Source organism: Pseudophryne corroboree, chromosome 5 (assembly GCF_028390025.1).
Source record: "Pseudophryne corroboree isolate aPseCor3 chromosome 5, aPseCor3.hap2, whole genome shotgun sequence".
NCBI classification, from domain to species: Eukaryota; Metazoa; Chordata; class Amphibia; order Anura; family Myobatrachidae; genus Pseudophryne; species Pseudophryne corroboree.
This window is the reverse complement of record NC_086448.1, coordinates 619,986,069-620,004,309: the sequence shown is the minus strand read 5'-3', so window position 1 is coordinate 620,004,309 and position 18,241 is coordinate 619,986,069. Positions and strand designations below refer to the sequence as shown.

At 39.1% G+C, this 18,241-nt stretch overlaps 1 protein-coding gene and 1 long non-coding RNA gene across 9 annotated transcripts in view; one reads left to right on the top strand and one right to left on the bottom strand.

Annotated features, from left to right (window-relative positions):
* Nucleotides 1-18,241, bottom strand: part of MYOM1 (myomesin 1) — a 194,274-nt gene that overhangs the window by 111,732 nt on the left and 64,301 nt on the right. For all 3 annotated transcript variants that reach the window (XM_063923544.1, XM_063923547.1, XM_063923545.1), the window contains one exon: nucleotides 409-497. In XM_063923544.1, the coding sequence (XP_063779614.1) occupies nucleotides 409-497 (89 nt within the window). The remainder of the gene's footprint in view (nucleotides 1-408; nucleotides 498-18,241) is intronic.
* LOC134928143 (uncharacterized) overlaps nucleotides 1-18,241 on the top strand; it is a 114,690-nt gene that overhangs the window by 46,595 nt on the left and 49,854 nt on the right. Inside the window, exons 3-4 of one of the 6 annotated variants that reach the window (XR_010177837.1) lie at nucleotides 2,748-2,973; nucleotides 5,774-6,191. The exons of 4 other annotated variants lie outside the window; for them this stretch is intronic. This is a non-coding gene — a long non-coding RNA (uncharacterized LOC134928143). Of the gene's footprint in view, nucleotides 1-2,747; nucleotides 2,974-5,773; nucleotides 6,192-18,241 lie in introns of those variants that run through there. One more of the 6 variants, XR_010177838.1, reaches the window with a different exon arrangement.

Genomic DNA, 18,241 nt, shown 5'->3' with positions numbered 1-18,241 from the left:
CAGGCATTCCAGAGTTATGCTGTCTGCTGAAAAACTCTGTGCTGCTGCCTCACCCCTAGGGGTGCTAGGGGTGTCTTACCGGCACAGTGTTTGTTCCCAGATTGTAAGGCATATGTGTACCAATTTTTGAGTACATTGCTCTAGCAATTCTGGACTTATGCTGTGTGCTGATATACTCTGTGCTGCTGTCTCCCACCTAGGGGTGCTAGGGATTTCTAATTGTTTTAGTTGCCTCGGCCGTGTTTTAATACACTCGTATGTAAAATTTCACGATCATATGTTGTAAACTGTGGATTTGTATAGAAAGACAGAAGGACGTAAGGACAGATTTTCGCTTTTATACACAGTAGTAGATATATATATATATATATATATATATATACGGAACGTAAATATTTGCAAACATACTTTTCACCACAAGAGAAGCATATGAAGAGTTCTCTCCTTTCACATTCATAGCTGATGCATGGTATTGTGCTGTGTCCTCAAAATCACACCTGTAATATAACAACATTATAATCACAGCATTAAACTTTACATTCAAGTGATATTATATTTTGTACATATTTCCTTAATGTAATACATTCAGTAAGTATTTATAACAATTGAATAGTTGGCTTTATTCATTGTCTTTATGGTACATTAAAGTGGCCCTGTGATCTAGCCATATCTGAGACATACATTTCGTAGAAATTGTAGCAATTCTTAATAAATATATGGGGGCAGGCTGTGTGGGAATTCTGGCAAGTATGCTCATATCCTTAAAGCGGCAATCATTTACAAGGCAAAACCAGGTTGGTTTTGCCTTGCAAATGATTGGCACTTTATAAATACAGGCAGACTCGACTGATATCCCGCACAGCCTGTAGCACACAGGCTATTACATAAGCCCCATAGACTAGTATCATTTATCTATGTGTTTACTCATTTTTATCAACATTTTAAAGGCTCTGTCTTGCACCAAACCCCCACAACCACCCCCAGGTACTTCACCCACCATAACACGCAACCCAACTTTCCCATACCTACCTCAGGTCCTCTACATGGACTAAGGTCATTCCCTAGTATTGGGAGCTGTTGGGTAACATTGCATGCACATATTAGAGACAGGACAGCCCTTACACAATTATTATATATGTGTGGGTATATGTGTATACGTATTTACATACCTTATTCATGTGCAATCTTTAGTACATTTAACTTAGATACATTTATTATAAGTGTATAAATAGTTTTTTTAGTTTTCACATACCATATTATGAAATTATGTATTGGAGAAATGTACCTTATTCAAAATACCAGAAATCCGCTTTCCACCATTTTGGATTCCTTATTCACAAGTGCATGTTATTCTGCTAAGTATTATTGAAGGTGATCAATGCTGCTACTGTATATAAACCTGGGTCAGTCTCTGCATATATACCGATGAGAAAGACACCACATTCATCACCATGATGAAACACATTGGGTCTGAACCTGGGCTGCTTGACTAAGTTCCTCTGGTATATTCAGATAAACGCTGTTTTTATACATGTACGCATAATACTTTTTTTGTTATTGGTATAAGTTTTGCCTTATGGTATTACACTATATATGTATATATGTATTTCATGCTGAGTGACTAATAAAAGAAGACTGTTGATATTGCTGTTTCCTGGAACTACAATTACATATCAGAGAAGCTGTATCTTTTTTTTAATTGGAACGGGACCACTATATAATATTTTGAGAACATTGGTGAGTGCACAGATTTATTGCTTAATTTGGCTGACCCCTTATGTTGCGTAACTACAAGAGGCAAACCACATCAGCGAGTGGTCATTGGACTCTGTGCATATTTCATTGATCATATAGAGGTGTTTACCGAGCACCACAGTTTGTGTATATATATATATATATATATGTATATATATATATATATATATATATACACCCCATGCATTCCTGAATATAGAAGTGGAGAGTGCAGTGGATGAGCCTTTTGTCACGTCAGAAGATCCTTGTGTCCAAGAGGATGGCACTAGTGGTTTAGTGGTTGGCGATGAATGCAGGAATCTAGATGGCCGTCTATAGTTCTTGTGCATGAGGTAATACTGGAGCAATAGAACTGAGATTGAACTAGCAAGTGAGTATGCAAGGCACAGGATGTAACTGGCAACATATACTGGACAATCCTGGAACCAGGTGGAATAGAACAGAGAGTCAGACTGGGACTGGCACTCGCCTCTTGGCCGGACTTGAATGAAACAGAAGTCAGACAGGAACTGATGCTTCTTCACCAGACTGGAACCGGCTGGATTAGCACAGAAGTCAGGCTGGGGCTGACACTTGCTTCTTGACCAGACTAAAACTGGCTGGATTGGTACAGAAGTCAGGCTGGAACTGACGCTTGCTTCTTGCCCATACTGGAACTGGCTGGATTAGTATAGAAATCAGACTGGAACTGACACTTGCTCCTCAACCAGGCTGGAACCGGCTGGACTGGACAGCGGGATTCAGAGAACCAGCTGTAATTACTGAGAGCTAGTATGAATGGTAAACTGCCGGTTGCAGGAGCAGGACCATAAGAGGAATACAAGCAATACTGAAACAGGCTGAAACCTGTAGTACTGCAATGCGCGAGCAGACTTGCTGAGATCAGACATTGGAAGCACAGTAGTCTGGTGCCCAGGGACGCAGCTAGTGTAAGCAACATTGTTCTGGGCACCTGCTGAATGACTAAACAGTCTTTTTATCCCCCCTGCCAGGCGATGACTGATGGAGTGGATCAGCTGACCGATGCAGAACTTGTGGTTGTAGGAACTGCAGTCAACTGACCGCAAGTAACATGGCGCCAAGGAACCAGAGATTGCGGGTTGGACTGCAGGGTACACACTGCAGGAATTGGGGTGCACTGTGGACAGCAGCGGGCACCACAGAAGCAGCAGTGGAGTTGCCCACAGGACTTCTGAAGGCTAGCGCACCAGTGTGCTGGTAAGTGCCGATATGTAGTACCCCGGGTTCTGACACCTGTTATAAATATATATGTTCATGTTTATGTCATCTCAAAGAACAGTGAATGGGTGTATACCAGTGATTCCCAAACTCCCACTAACTTGTGTACCATGCATCAAATTTTTACTTTCTGGAAAACTGGAGCAGATTTGTTAGAGGGTTTGCCAGTGAATAGATTTTGTAATGGAGTGATTTCTGTACCAACTCCCACTGAAGGTCATAGTATCATAGGTCCGATGCCCAGTACTAAAAGAGTGCTAGCAGCAAGGCATATAATAAAGGATCTACAGGTTGGAAAAGGCCAGGCCTCCAAGGTCTTTGGGTCTAAAAACAGGGGCTAGTTCAGAGTCACACACAAGCTGGAAACACAGAAATATATCTCCACCTGTTTGCTGCATCTATGCTTCGGCACTACCCCTATCCATTCACTTTTGAAGTATCCGGCATCATTATCAGTGCACATTTTTGTCAGCTCTATCCTTAGTGCAAAACATCTGTCTGACGTCTGCGGATTCTCACTTCGGAATGTTGCACAATTCTGTCTATACGTCCACAACGCGCCCTAGGAACACTGCGCCTTCATGCAAATCCCTAGCTGCTGCCCAGTAACAACCACACAGCCAGAAGTGGAGATCTGGCTGAGATACGTGTGACTCTGAGGGGTTGATATATCATTGCTGTAGCAACCAATCAGCTTCGAGGAAGCATTTACCTATAAAATGATAGGTGCTGTAGATGCTTATTGTTTCCTGTGGCCAACTTCTCCATTGGTCCACTTTTTTTTTACTGTTTTTACTGTTTGCTCAACCCCTGATTTGCCTATAGTTACTAAAAGTTATATATGCTTGGAACCGTGCAAGAAATCATGAAATATATCTGCAAAATGGACTTTAATCAGCACCATGATGACCAGTTATATTGTAGCTCATTTCTCCAACCATATTAGTGAGGAAATGCATTTTTGCTGCTGTTAACATGTTTGCTAGAGACTCTAGGCCTGATACAAAGGTGGGTGCTACAGATGGAGGAAAAAACGGACAGCGCTGAGTTCCAGGGAATATATGAGACGATGAGAGCCGACATTCACAATTAGTACATATTTATTAGTGTTATAGATCAGATAAAAATAAAGTATGAAGATAAAAACTGCAGATAGCCTAAAAACAAATATTATAAATCACCTCTGTATACTCCGTGTCTGGACATAAAATGAGCATAAGTTCGTATCATTAATGAATGAAGAAATTGTCCATAATTGATATGACCGGTAAGTGCCTTGCAAATAGCCGGCAAATAAGGATGTGAAGGCAGTCCCGGATGGTGGCTAACTAAGTATGAACACAGAGCCGCTGGCGTAGTGTTTATTTCAAACCACCTGGTTCAAGGTGATTATTTTACCTCTCCTGTGGGCTGGCGATGGGCCGAGCGTCCTCGGCCTGATGTCCTGCGATGCCCACTTGCGCTATGCAGCGTGATGGAGGTTCAAATGATATCCCAGGTGTAAAGGATAATGCCAGCGTTGTGTTGTAGTGCCGCGGTCAGCGGTGGTGGGAGGCTTGGAGGCACTCGTACCGGAGCAAGGCAGACGGAGTATCAGTGGTAACACCGGAGTAGAGGTGAGCTGGAGGCGGAGTCCTAACGCGTTTCGTCACGTTCCACGTGACTTTGTCAAAGGTATACTCCTGCCAGTGACTGGCCGATATTTAAAGCCAGTTCAGAGATTCTCACAGCTGTCTAAGATTGAAATCAGGTGCAGTTGTATTAACTAAAGTCGGCTCTCATCATTAAAAAAATAAGCATCATGCTATGTTGAATATAACAAAGATAATGAAAAACAAAAAAACTATAATATATAAAGCTTATCTTATTTATTTATTATATTTCTTTCCCTATTCTTTTTCTTTTTTTTCTTTTTAATATTATTCACTGCCTTATTACTCTGGTCATCCGTACTGTCTCTCTGTTTGTTAATAGTGCACAAACGATCCTTTAGGAAAGGGAATGTAACCGAGTTATTTGCCTTCTTTACCCCTTCCTCCGTAGTAATATTGTAGCTATTAGCTACTTGACACCAATCATATAGACTGTTTCGCTGGTTAGTTATTTAATATATGAATTTAATCAATATTATGAATTGTTAAATCCTCTTAGTACGCTTTCACTCAAATATCTTGTGATTTATTCACGTTACTGACTGACAAGTCCTGCACAATATAGTTCTTTGCTTTACCTTTATTTACTAGTGTTACATTTTTATACATAAATGTTCAGCAGCTCGTGTGACGTAGACCGCTTAACCACAGACCCGCTATAGTTAAGGGACCACAAGTTCGCACCCAGTTAACATAACTTAGCGGGTGCTCTCAGAATTTTCAGTTTTTAGCATTAAATTATTAAATTATTTATTGTCTCATTATTACAAACATTTTCCTTTTTTCTTTTCTCTATATTCTAAGAACACATAAATGACCCTTTAAAAAGAGGAAGGGTATTTGGAGATTTGTCTCTCCCGAGTTTTTTTCCCATATAGCACACTAGAGCTATTAACTATATAAATTGTATCACTGATTTTTTATTGCCTATATGTAATTAAAAATCATAAACTGTTAACTCTTCTTAACAGAGTTCCATGTTTTTATGTCACCGACTGATAAGCTTTATATATTATAGTTTTTTTGTTTTTCATTATCTTTGTTATATTCAACATAGCATGATGCTTATTTTTTTAATGATGAGAGCCGACTTCAGTTAATACAACTGCACCTGATTTCAATCTTAGACAGCTGTGAGAATCTCTGAACTGGCTTTAAATATCGGCCAGTCACTGGCAGGAGTATACCTTTGACAAAGTCACGTGGAACGTGACGAAACGCGTTAGTACTCCGCCTCCAGCTCACCTCTACTCCGGTGTTACCACTGATACTCCGTCTGCCTAGCTCCGGTACGAGTGCCTCCAAGCCTCCCACCACCGCTGACCGCGGCACTACAACACAACGCTGGCATTATCCTTTACACCTGGGATATAATTTGAACCTCCATCACGCTGCATAGCGCAAGTGGGCATCGCAGGACATCAGGCCGAGGACGCTCGGCCCATCGCCAGCCCACAGGAGAGGTAAAATAATCACCTTGAACCAGGTGGTTTGAAATAAACACTACGCCAGCGGCTCTGTGTTCATACTTAGTTAGCCACCATCCGGGACTGCCTTCACATCCTTATCTGCCGGCTATTTGCAAGGCACTTACCGGTCATATCAATTATGGACAATTTCTTCATTCATTAATGATACGAACTTATGCTCATTTTATGTCCAGACACGGAGTATACAGAGGTGATTTATAATATTTGTTTTTAGGCTATCTGCAGTTTTTATCTTCATACTTTATTTTTATCTGATCTATAACACTAATAAATATGTACTAATTTTGAATGTCGGCTCTCATCGTCTCATATATTCCCTGGAACTCAGCGCTGTCCGTTTTTTCCTCCTTGCTTTTCTTCAATTATCACTATCACACATAGTGATTATGGATGCGCAGTCTTCCAGGAGAACTGTATATTCACTATTTATATTATTTGTGAATCCATACAAACTAAAATTGTGGGGCGCTTTTTAACAGTGAGTTGTTGTTTCTTATCTTTGTTAGTTCGTTGTGTGTTATCTGTTAGCTGCCCCGGTTTTACTTTACTTTATTATATTCATTATATTATATTTATTTCATTAATTATTTCAGTCGGTGTCCTTTGTGATATGGCAGACCTGACCTGTCTTTCAGAATGTGCTAAGAGGAGATTACATTATGAAGCTAATTTTAATGAGGCTCCTGAGGCCCCCAAATCCTCTGTTTATCAGAACGAACATGAAAGGGAGTTTAACACTCTATTCTATAAATTAGAGGACCTAATGAAAGCAGAAACCCGCCACTGGTGGGATATGGTTACTCTACAAAAATATATTAAAAATAAAAAAATTCCCAGAGGCCTCAGGATCTTCAAGACTCTGTCTTTTGTTGATGATCCGTTATTGAAAAGCAAATGGGACTCCTTATTGGACGACTGTTCCTTTTCTCTAATGGCTCTCCTTGTGAATTATCGTAGGGATAAAACTTTACAATTATCTAGTGAGATAGAGGAAACTAGGAAAAGCTTGAAAGTATTTGCTGACCACCCACAGTTCCAACATAACGATTTAAAATTGAATAGTAAATTGGAAGCATACGAGAAAGAGGTAATCGATGGTAAAAACAAAAAATTCAACAGAGATACAGATGATTATAACCAGAACAAAGTTCGTAGTTACAACAAGAGATACAATTTCATTAATAGAGGGAGATCTAGAAGCACTTCTAATAGGAGACCCAATAGAAATGTTCCTCATCACAAAACAATATCTAACACAGATCAGCAATATCAGTTTAACAAGAATACGAATGGTTACTCTGCCCCCTCATATAAACCTTTAAACAGACGTATGTCTCCTCAGAAAATTTCTGCGACTGATACATCAGTCAGACCTAAGGTTTATACACAGAAAAACTCTCCTGTGAAAACCTCTCTCCCAACAACCCATTCTAGTGATTTTTTAGAGAGGGATCAGAGAATCCACTGGCACAAATCGCCTTATCACCTGTCCAACAAATACGAAACTCTCAGAATAGATTCCCCAAAAAGAGCAAGAGAAACAAATCCCGAGGATGTAGAGGAGGACGTAGGCTACAAAGAAAAAAAGAGAGACATGAGGACTTAAACCAAACCAACATCCACAATCTTTCCTCTGTTCAAATTGGTAAACCGGAAATTCAACTGCTTACCAAAGGTTTAAAATTTGCCCCTTCCAAACCCCCTGCTTTCTTTAATCTCTTTGTGGAACTTAATACCTATATCAGAACTCTTGCGCGAAAAAGATATTTCGCCACTAAAAACCTATCTAGACAAAAAGTGGATGGGATTCCCATTGTCCTGGATAATGAAGACCATACCAGCTTAGACATATTGGAGTCTTTACTTTCGGAAAACCATGTATCCCATTCCGTGATCCCAATCTATAATCAGGAACGATATAATCAACGTTCCACTATATTTAGGAATAAATCTCAATTTTTTCCCCTACACCATAGAAGTTCCCCTATTGAAATTTTTTACAAAAAAACACTTAGTGAGTTCAACACATTATGTCAGAAAGAAAGAAAAAAGCAGAAATATAGACAAAACCTTTCTGTCCAAGAAAGACTAGCCTTACAGAGGCTGGCCAATGACCCCTCCCTTGTCATCAAACCTGCTGACAAGGGAGGAGGTATTGTTATACAAAATACAGGGGATTATCTTGCAGAAGCATTCAGACAGCTGAGTGACTGCAGGACTTATAAGAAATTACCCACTGATCCCTCTGCAGAATTCCATAAACTATTGACATGCATGGTGAAAGAGGCGTTTGATCGAGGCACTATAACAAGGGAGGAAATGAGATATTTAATTCCCACTTATCCTATCACTCCTACTTATTACCATTTACCTAAGATTCACAAGTCCCTCACTACACCACCCGGGCGTCCTATTATTTCTGGTGTTGGGTCCCTTACTTCTAATTTATCACAATTTGTAGATTATTTTTTACAGCCACTTGCCTCTTCTTTACGTTCACATATTAAAGACACAACTTCTTTTCTCAATATTATTTCCAATATTAACTGGAAATGTTCCTTTTTCTTTATGACTTGTGATGTACAGGCACTATATTCTAATATTCCCCATAAGAAAGGAGTGTCTGTGATATCAGACACTTTATCTATATCTAACACTATTGAACCAGGGTTACAACAATTTTTACTTGACTCGATCACTTTCATTCTATCTCATAACTATTTCATTTTTAATAAACATTTTTATTTGCAGATCCTTGGAACGGCCATGGGGACTAGGTTCGCGCCGAGCTGCGCCAACCTATACATGGGTGCCTTTGAGGACAGCCATGTCTGGGGGCGGAGCTTTGGCGCGGACCTGGTCTACTATGGTCGTTACATAGATGACATGTTTTTTATTTTTGATGGTGACATTTCCTTGGTACCTGATTTTATTACTCAGTTGAACACTAATGATTTTAATTTATGTTTCACTAGCACTTCACACAAATCTTCTATTTCCTTCCTTGATATTAGCCTCACAATAGTAGATAGGTTTTAGTGGAAATTTTCCCATCGAAAGGAAGTGGACTCATTAAATTTTATACATTACAATAGCTCACACTATAAACCTTGGCTGAATAACATTCCTTATGGACAGTTTAGACGTATCAAACGTAACTGTAGTGATCCAATAGATTATCAACTACAGGCAGATGAACTATCTGCATCATTTCAGAATAGAGGTTATCCGACCAACCTGATAAAATCAGCACGGGAAAAGGTGGACACCTTAGATAAAAACGATCTGCTTACGCACAAAACAAAAGACATCAATTCTGTGCAAGATCAACCATATTTTTTGACACAGTTTAACAGTTCCTCATTGAAGATTAGGAACATCATACGCAACAACTATTCCATTCTCCTCACAGATCAAATCCTTAGGACAGAACTTAGTGACACACCTTCTGTGATTTTTAAAAGATCTAATAATTTACAACAATCCCTTGCACCCAGTCTATTTATCGACAAAAGAAACACTTTAATTGATACCACCTCAATTGACTCCACACAGTGGCTCCCTAAAATCATGGGTTGTTTCAAGTGTGGGGCCAAACAGTGTTTGACTTGTTCCTACATTCAGAATAATGCGAAAGACTTTGGTAGCTCTGAATCTACACGTTTTGAGATACGGTCTTTTATCAACTGTAACAGCTCTTTTGTCGTCTACCTATTGATTTGCAAATGTAATTTGCTATATGTTGGTAGGACAACCCGTAAACTGAGAGTCCGATTTTTAGAACACAGACGGAATATTCAAAAGGGCTTTCTTTTTCATAGCGTTTCTAGACATTTCTCAGATAAGCACCACAAAAATCCAGAAGACATCAAAATAGTTGGGATTGAAAAAATTATGCCAACAGTACGTGGGGGGGATCGTTATAGAAAACTTTGTCTCCGCGAGAATTATTGGATCCATAGACTTGGAACCCTAGTACCAGAGGGGCTGAATTAATCTATTGGATTCGATCTTTAAGTCATGCTTTAGTGGCCAGTTGCCCACCTCGTCCGTTACTGTCTATCTTTCTCCATTATATATATGGGAGTCTCATCATATATTTTATCCAAGATATTGGGTTACATTTAAATGGTTTTATGGAACCCCTATGGCTACAGTTAATTGTGAGTGCTGTGTACTATCTTAGATTATATTAATTATTAATTTTTGGTATGACATGACATTATATATTTATATAGATATTCCCATTATAGCATATAACTCTCTACGGGTTGTGAAATCAAACGCACACCATAATATTGACAATAGCTGGTGCTTTCCCCTCCTTTCTTCCCTCCTTGTCTATCGGAAGTATTCCCCTCATGCATTATACACACAAATGCCTGACTCGTTAAGTCCCGTTTTCCTTTATTCACCTTGGAATATGTTTAACATCCATACATTTTATATACAGCGGTCTGTGTGACGCAGACCATCCAGACACAGACTCGCTACACGGAAGGGATTTTTAGGTTGAGTCTAGTTGACATAACCTAGCGGGGTCCCTTAGAATCTTCATTTGTTATTTATTTATTTATTATATTTCTTTCCCTATTCTTTTTCTTTTTTTTCTTTTTAATATTATTCACTGCCTTATTACTCTGGTCATCCGTACTGTCTCTCTGTTTGTTAATAGTGCACAAACGATCCTTTAGGAAAGGGAATGTAACCGAGTTATTTGCCTTCTTTACCCCTTCCTCCGTAGTAATATTGTAGCTATTAGCTACTTGACACCAATCATATAGACTGTTTCGCTGGTTAGTTATTTAATATATGAATTTAATCAATATTATGAATTGTTAAATCCTCTTAGTACGCTTTCACTCAAATATCTTGTGATTTATTCACGTTACTGACTGACAAGTCCTGCACAATATAGTTCTTTGCTTTACCTTTATTTACTAGTGTTACATTTTTATACATAAATGTTCAGCAGCTCGTGTGACGTAGACCGCTTAACCACAGACCCGCTATAGTTAAGGGACCACAAGTTCGCACCCAGTTAACATAACTTAGCGGGTGCTCTCAGAATTTTCAGTTTTTAGCATTAAATTATTAAATTATTTATTGTCTCATTATTACAAACATTTTCCTTTTTTCTTTTCTCTATATTCTAAGAACACATAAATGACCCTTTAAAAAGAGGAAGGGTATTTGGAGATTTGTCTCTCCCGAGTTTTTTTCCCATATAGCACACTAGAGCTATTAACTATATAAATTGTATCACTGATTTTTTATTGCCTATATGTAATTAAAAATCATAAACTGTTAACTCTTCTTAACAGAGTTCCATGTTTTTATGTCACCGACTGATAAGCTTTATATATTATAGTTTTTTTGTTTTTCATTATCTTTGTTATATTCAACATAGCATGATGCTTATTTTTTTTAATGATGAGAGCCGACTTTAGTTAATACAACTGCACCTGATTTCAATCTTAGACAGCTGTGAGAATCTCTGAACTGGCTTTAAATATCGGCCAGTCACTGGCAGGAGTATACCTTTGACAAAGTCACGTGGAACGTGATGAAACGCGTTAGGACTCCGCCTCCAGCTCACCTCTACTCCGGTGTTACCACTGATACTCCGTCTGCCTTGCTCCGGTACGAGTGCCTCCAAGCCTCCCACCACCGCTGACCGCGGCACTACAACACAACGCTGGCATTATCCTTTACACCTGGGATATCATTTGAACCTCCATCACGCTGCATAGCGCAAGTGGGCATCGCAGGACATCAGGCCGAGGACGCTCGGCCCATCGCCAGCCCACAGGAGAGGTAAAATAATCACCTTGAACCAGGTGGTTTGAAATAAACACTACGCCAGCGGCTCTGTGTTCATACTTAGTTAGCCACCATCCGGGACTGCCTTCACATCCTTATTTGCCGGCTATTTGCAAGGCACTTACCGGTCATATCAATTATGGACAATTTCTTCATTCATTAATGATACGAACTTATGCTCATTTTATGTCCAGACACGGAGTATACAGAGGTGATTTATAATATTTGTTTTTAGGCTATCTGCAGTTTTTATCTTCATACTTTATTTTTATCTGATCTATAACACTAATAAATATGTACTAATTTTGAATGTCGGCTCTCATCGTCTCATATATTCCCTGGAACTCAGCGCTGTCCGTTTTTTCCTCCTTGCTTTTCTTCAATTATCACTATCACACATAGTGATTACGGATGCGCAGTCTTCCAGGAGAACTGTATATTCACTATTTATATTATTTGTGAATCCATACAAACTAAAATTGTGGGGCGCTTTTTAACAGTGAGTTGTTGTTTCTTATCTTTGCTACAGATGGACCCTTGCTCATTTAGCCTTCTCTGTTGCGCCTAGGCGCACCATGGTTTATTAGCATAAACCTTTCATCTATTGTTCTCAGCTGCAATACAATACAGAGAGAACAATACAGCAGGGGATTAAGTCCGACAGCACTGGCTCAATTAATCCTATTTAAGGGATAAATGAGCAGGGCTCCATCTGTATGTCAGTTGTGGTTACAGTGCTTTAATGTTTTGCTATTGTGCATGCTCCAAAGCCATAATGCACATGCACAACGATGGATCAGCGATGGTGTATGCACAGAGGAATTATTTGCAAAATGAGTGACAGGTAGTCAGCATTTGGGAGAGGTAATGGGCGGCAGTGCCGTAACTAGACTTTTTGGTGCCCTGTGCCAGAGAGAGAATTGGTGCCCCCCCCCCCCCATTTTTCCAATAGGGACATAAGGTGCATGCCTAATGGGTAAGGGGCACGACAAGATTGATCCCAGAGAAAGCCCATGCTATGATACCCTTTCCCACATTTTTATATTTGTATAATGTAATACACACACATTTATAGACCACTGTAAGAAAATGGATTTGGACACAAATCCTCTTTATACCACATTCATGCACTTTACTTGAGAACTCATTGTTGTTCAGTTACAATACCCTTTATTACATGACATATTTCAATATACTGCCCCACCCAGGATTCAAACCTATAACCTGTTGAATTCTAATCAAACACCCTACTCAGAAGAAATCTTTAGTGGAGTTCATGAATGTTGTATAGGTATAAGTGACAGAAGTGGTGGGGGTAGGAGAGAGGGGCGGTCAGGAGATGCTGGGCTTCAAAAAGGGGGGAAGCAGCAAGTGAAAGTAATTAAAACAGGTAATTGAGAAGTGCTGCCAACAGCGCCCCCTACCCTGCAGCGCTATGTGCGGTGCCCCTTCCGCACACACCTAGTAACGGCCCTGATGGGCGGTGGCTAGAAAAACAGGCATATGGGGACCATTTTCTGGCCATGCCATAGTCAGCCACTGTAAAGTCATATGCAGCTGCAGAGACCCAGGCATCTGAGGTGAGATGCTCATTCTGAGACAGCACAGGTTGCTCATAGATTCTATGGGGCCACTGATGTTCCCGATGTTTCCGCTTTAGTACGTAAGTGATAGATGTGACACACCAGCAGTGGGCATCTGTAAGCACAAGATGGAGTCTGAATCATTAGCATAGTTCTGCAAGAATGCTGCTTGAGAAATTACAGCTGAGCATGCAACTGCATACACCTCTGAATCAAAGTCTCTGTCTTGAAAAAGGTCCATGTTAGGACTGAACCATTGACATATTCTTACTGTATGCTTCTTTATAAATAAAACGTGATTTTCCTCCTCAAGGAGACTGCTGAGGGGCATCTACTGTATTTATTTTATTAGATAGCCTGAGGAGATCCGTGGATTCCTCCGGTGTCTACTTGCTGTGCACTCCAACATAATAGCAATTGATTGGTGGACTGTCCATGTGTAACTGCCGCAATCCTTCTGTGGAAGCTGTATCTGTGTACGCTTAGGAGGACACACAGTGAAACCCTGAAATCTTTATTAGTATAGGCCAGTGGTTCTCAAACTGTGTGCCGTGGCACCCTGGGGTGCCTCGGAGCACTTGCAGGGGTGCCTTGGATTGGTGATCCAGGAGCAATACAAATTATTTATGGTCAGTGTAATACGCAAAACCAGTGCTGGTGGCTGCCAATCATAAAACATGTGGACATACACAAGTGAATCCTGTCCCTCACCACATAATTGAACCTATGGATTACATATTATAAACACAATTTAATTAATTTAATATTTATTTCTACATTTCTCAATAAGAAACTTTTGACCTAGGGGGGTGCTGTGAAAAAACTTCTGATACTCTAGGGTGCCGTGATTGAGAAAAGTTTGAGAACCACTGGTATAGGCAGCAAGGGCATTTTATTTTCAAAATATAATTGGAACTCAGCTTCTAATCTAATGTCTTTAATACAATAGTCTTCTTTCATCCTGAAAGGAGTTCTCCAGATAAAACTGTTCCCTCCTTCAAGTCACCTCATCCTGATGATTATTTTACTTAGACTTAAGTATCTTAAGTGCTGATAAAGCAGTGCACAGACACAATATACCACTAATCTGCAGAGCACAGCATTTGGTGGCGGGTCTGTGGGCCTAAGTCTCCTGGTCATGGGTAATGTGCTATATTTGTCAGCATACTCTAGTAAACATTTGTAATAAAACATGATATCATACATAGCACTAAACAGTGTATTAAATAGCAGGATACCATCAAACCCTGTACTGTACAGGCTCCAGCTGGGAGCTAAGGGACATATTGTGTTTGTACACTGCTTGACCAATAACACTAATGGTTATTAACTTTGTATATATGTGTGTATATATATATATATATATATAGATATATATATATATAGATATATATAGATATATACACACACACACAAAGGGGGATTCAAAAGTCACAGTACATCCTTTTGTTTCAAAAACTGTGCAGGAAATGGGAAAACTGAATACTCCAGTAAGGTATGGGTGAGGTGGGCTATCTTTTAGTGTATGTACCGAACATGAGTGCCATCTTGAAATCGGCCATCTTGAATCTTAGTCAGTTTTCCCTTTTTCTGCACAGTTTTTGAAACAAAAGGGTGTATTGCAACTTTTGAATCACCCTGTCTATCTATCTATCTATCTATCTATCTATCTATCTATCTATCTATCTATCTATCTATCTACAGTCAAGGAAATGAAGTTGCACTCGGATTCTCCATAGAAAGTGCAAAGAGCAGTGATGCTTTTATTCAATGTTTCGGGGTTACCCCCTTCATCCTGATGAAGGGGTTAACCCCCAAAACGTTGAATAAAAGCATCACTGCTGTTTGCACTTTCTATGGAGACTCTGAGTGCCGCTTCATTTCCTTGACTGCATGTGTGGGGGGCTATCCCCTGTAAGAGGGCATCGGAGCAATTCTAAATAAGTTAGCCATTTGAGTGCCGGATTGACAATTTGGATATATATATATATATATATGGGAAAAAATGGTATAAGGGTATCGGCGACCACTGGTGTAAAAAATATTTCAAACCATGTATATAATAAAATAAAATATACAAATTTATTTGGTACATATAAAATACAATTAGTATGAAGGTAAAAAAATGTAATGTAAAAATAGATGGGGGAGGGGTTGTGTTTTTGTTAAAAACACCCCCGCAGAATTCTAAGACCAAGAATTTTAGCCTAAAACTAGTAAAAAATAATTAACTAACAATATGCTGAAATTATAATAAAATAAGAATCAAGGAGAGTCTTAACTTTGTGTGTAGAGGGTCACAGAGGGAGAGCCCTCTGTGACCCTCTACACACAAAGTTAAGACTCTCCTTGATTCTTATTTTATTATAATTTCAGCATATTGTTAGTTAATTATTTTTTACTAGTTTTAGGCTAAAATTCTTGGTCTTAGAATTCTGCGGGGGTGTTTTTAACAAAAACACAACCCCTCCCCCATCTATTTTTACATTACATTTTTTTACCTTCATACTAATTGTATTTTATCTGTACCAAATAAATTTGTATATTTTATTTTATTATATACATGGTTTGAAATATTTTTTACACCAGTGGTCGCCGATACCCTTATACCATTTTTCCCCATAAACAATTACAACAGTAGCTCACCACTACTGTGTACTTAAGGGACGGCAGACGCCCAAAATTATTGGGAGTGTTCTTTAGTCAGGTGTATTTGTATCACTTGTGGCGCTTGCACATTCTCTATTTTACATATATATATATATATATATATATATATGTATATCTGCGAATAGAGGAAGAAACAGCAGAGCGCCTATAGTGTAGTATCCTTTAAAACAATTTTTGTCACACGCAAGAATAATATTGCGTACCGGATTACGGCTTGACACAATGCCTGTCGATCCCCTGGTCTTTTAGTCCAAGTCTCTGTCGGAATCTAGAAAGAGTCAGGAAACAGGGAATCGCTATATAGCGTAGTAATTACTCAGTAAGTAGGGTTAAATTTTGCATATCACATAAGATTACATGCGAACCAGATAAAGTAATAACTTGTGCATATCAGTATTGGTACTTGTATCCTGGTCCTCATCAGAGGGTGGTGGTCATAGGATAGCCTCCCAACATGATCCTCTCCTGGAGAGGATCATGTTGGGAGGCTACCCTATGACCACCACCCTCTGATGAGGACCAGGATACAAGTACCAATACTGATATGCACTGATATGCACAAGTTATTACTTTATCTGGTACGCATGTAATCTTATGTGATATGCAAAATTTAACCCTACTTACTGAGTAATTACTACGCTATATAGCGATTCCCTGTTTCCTGACTCTATCTAGATTCCGACAGAGACTTGGACTAAAAGACCAGGGGATCGACAGGCATTGTGTCAAGCCGTAATCCGGTACGCAATATTATTCTTGCGTGTGACAAAAATTGTTTTAAAGGATACTACACTATAGGCGCTCTGCTGTTTCTTCCTCTATTCACAGATTCTCTTTTTGGGCTACGTATACCTAGTGGCACTTTTTGAAGAACTGAGCAGCCACCCGATAAAACGGGGAGAGTGTGAACTGTTTGTTAACCAAACCTTGAACTAGTTTGGATGAACTAATTTATTGGACTGGTCATTTGACCAATTTATTTTTGACTGTAGATTGCACTTTTACAGTAAGGTACTACGCACAAATTGGACAAGCGCACTGATTTACTCATTTACAATATATATATATATATATATATATATATATATATATATACAGGAGGTCGTTTTATACAATATTTCTAATAATTGTGTGCATGAAACATACTTGGTATACTTTGAACCATCAGAAAGGTGTCGCTATGTCAGTCAAGCTGAAAAATTTATGGATTTCTAAATATTTTGATTATTGGATATTCGGATATAGGAGACTCAACCTGTGCATTTTTGTGGTTTGTGTTGATAGTTTTCTCATCTGGGACCCCTAATCGAAGAAAGGCATACCCTTGCGGGGCTCGCTTCACTCGCCACACTTCGGGCTCAGTGGCTTGCTGCGCTTGCCACTAGGTTTATAACCAACTCTATGCTGACATGGATAGAAAAGGTATTAAATAGTCCAAAAACATGTAAAATAAAAAAAAAACATGTGTCTATCTTTTTTATGTTGACCATTTCATTTGACCCAGTCGACCTTTTTTACTGTCTACCTTTTTCATGTCGACAATTTGACCCTGTCGACCTAATGTCTAACATATGGTGTCTATCTATTGACTGTCTAATTAGACACTGTCTATCAACCGGATACCGTATACTGCACCTCCCTTACGTCTTCATCTGAAATAATATAACATTTACATTTTCCATCCCACCAATCCTATTTTTCTGCTGCAACCACTGTATCCTGTATGTATATAGACATGCAGCAGATTATTAATGCTTTGTAGTCTCACAGCTGCACCATGGGAACAGAATATTTGTGAATGTGCTGTAAGCTTGAGATCCTGCAGCTAAATATATAGTAGCAGAGTTATCATAGCTGTAACAAAACATTTATCTCCTTATGCCACCTGCCAGTTGTTAATTCAGGATCATTGGTATGTTTATTTGTAAGGATCATGATGGAATTCAAAGAACGTATTACTGGACCAGAAATAGAACAGAAGCTCAGTTGTGGCTTAGTTATGTAATGCAAATAAAAACAAAAACAAATG